At 43.7% G+C, this 821-nt stretch overlaps 1 protein-coding gene across 1 annotated transcript; it reads left to right on the top strand.

Annotated features, from left to right (window-relative positions):
* On the top strand, positions 1-821 carry LOC123856425 (olfactory receptor 4A47-like). Its single transcript, XM_045892627.2, has one exon. The coding sequence runs from the start codon at positions 99-101 to the stop codon at positions 819-821; it is 723 nt and encodes a 240-aa protein (XP_045748583.1). The 5' UTR covers positions 1-98.

Here is an 821-nt window from a genome sequence, read left to right as displayed (position 1 = left end):
GTCAGCTCCTATGCAGACTAGATAGAACCAAGAAACAATGTAACTTTGTCCTCTTGGGCCTCACCCAGGATCCAAAGAAACAGAAGATCCTTTTTGTTATGTTCTTACTCCTTTATATTTTCACTGTGGTGGGCAATTTGCTCATGGTGGTGTCTGTAACTGTCAGTAAGACCCTGGGCTCACCTATGTACTTTTTTCTTGGTAACTTATCATGTATGGATGTCATTTATTCCTCTTCTATTTTCCCCAGGTTGATTTCAGACTTCTTGTTTGGGGAAAATACCATATCCTTCCAATCTTGTATGACCCAGCTATTTACAGAGCACCTTTTTGGTGGAACAAAGGTCTTTCTTCTGCTGGTGATGGCCTATGACCACTATGTGGCCATCTGTAAGCCCTTGCATTATCTGGTGATCATGAGGCAGTGGGTATGTGTTGTGCTGCTGGCAATGTCCTGGGTTGGAGGTTTTCTCCATTCAGTAATTCAAGTTAGTACTATTTATGGGCTCCCATTCTGTGGTCCCAATGTCACTGATCATTTTTTCTGTGACATGTACCCCGTATTGAAACTGGTCTGTACTGACACATATGTTGTTGGCCTGTTAGTGGTGGCCAATAGGGGGATGTTCTGCAGTATCGTGTTTGTGTTCTTGCTCACCTCTTATGGTGTCATCTTGCACTCTCTAAAGAACCTTAGTCCAGAAGGGAGGCGGAAAGCCCTCCAGACCTGTGGTTCCCACATCACTGTGGTGGTCTTCTTCTTTGTTCCATGTGTCTTCATGTATGCAAGACCTGCTAAGACCTTTACCATTGACAAATAA

Source organism: Mirounga angustirostris, unplaced genomic scaffold (assembly GCF_029215605.1).
Source record: "Mirounga angustirostris isolate CCGP_5_RB_7025 unplaced genomic scaffold, mMirAng1.0.hap1 SCAF_13, whole genome shotgun sequence".
Classification (NCBI taxonomy): Eukaryota; Metazoa; Chordata; class Mammalia; order Carnivora; family Phocidae; genus Mirounga; species Mirounga angustirostris.
Note: the sequence above shows the minus strand (reverse complement) of the source record. Positions and strands in the feature narration are given on the sequence as shown.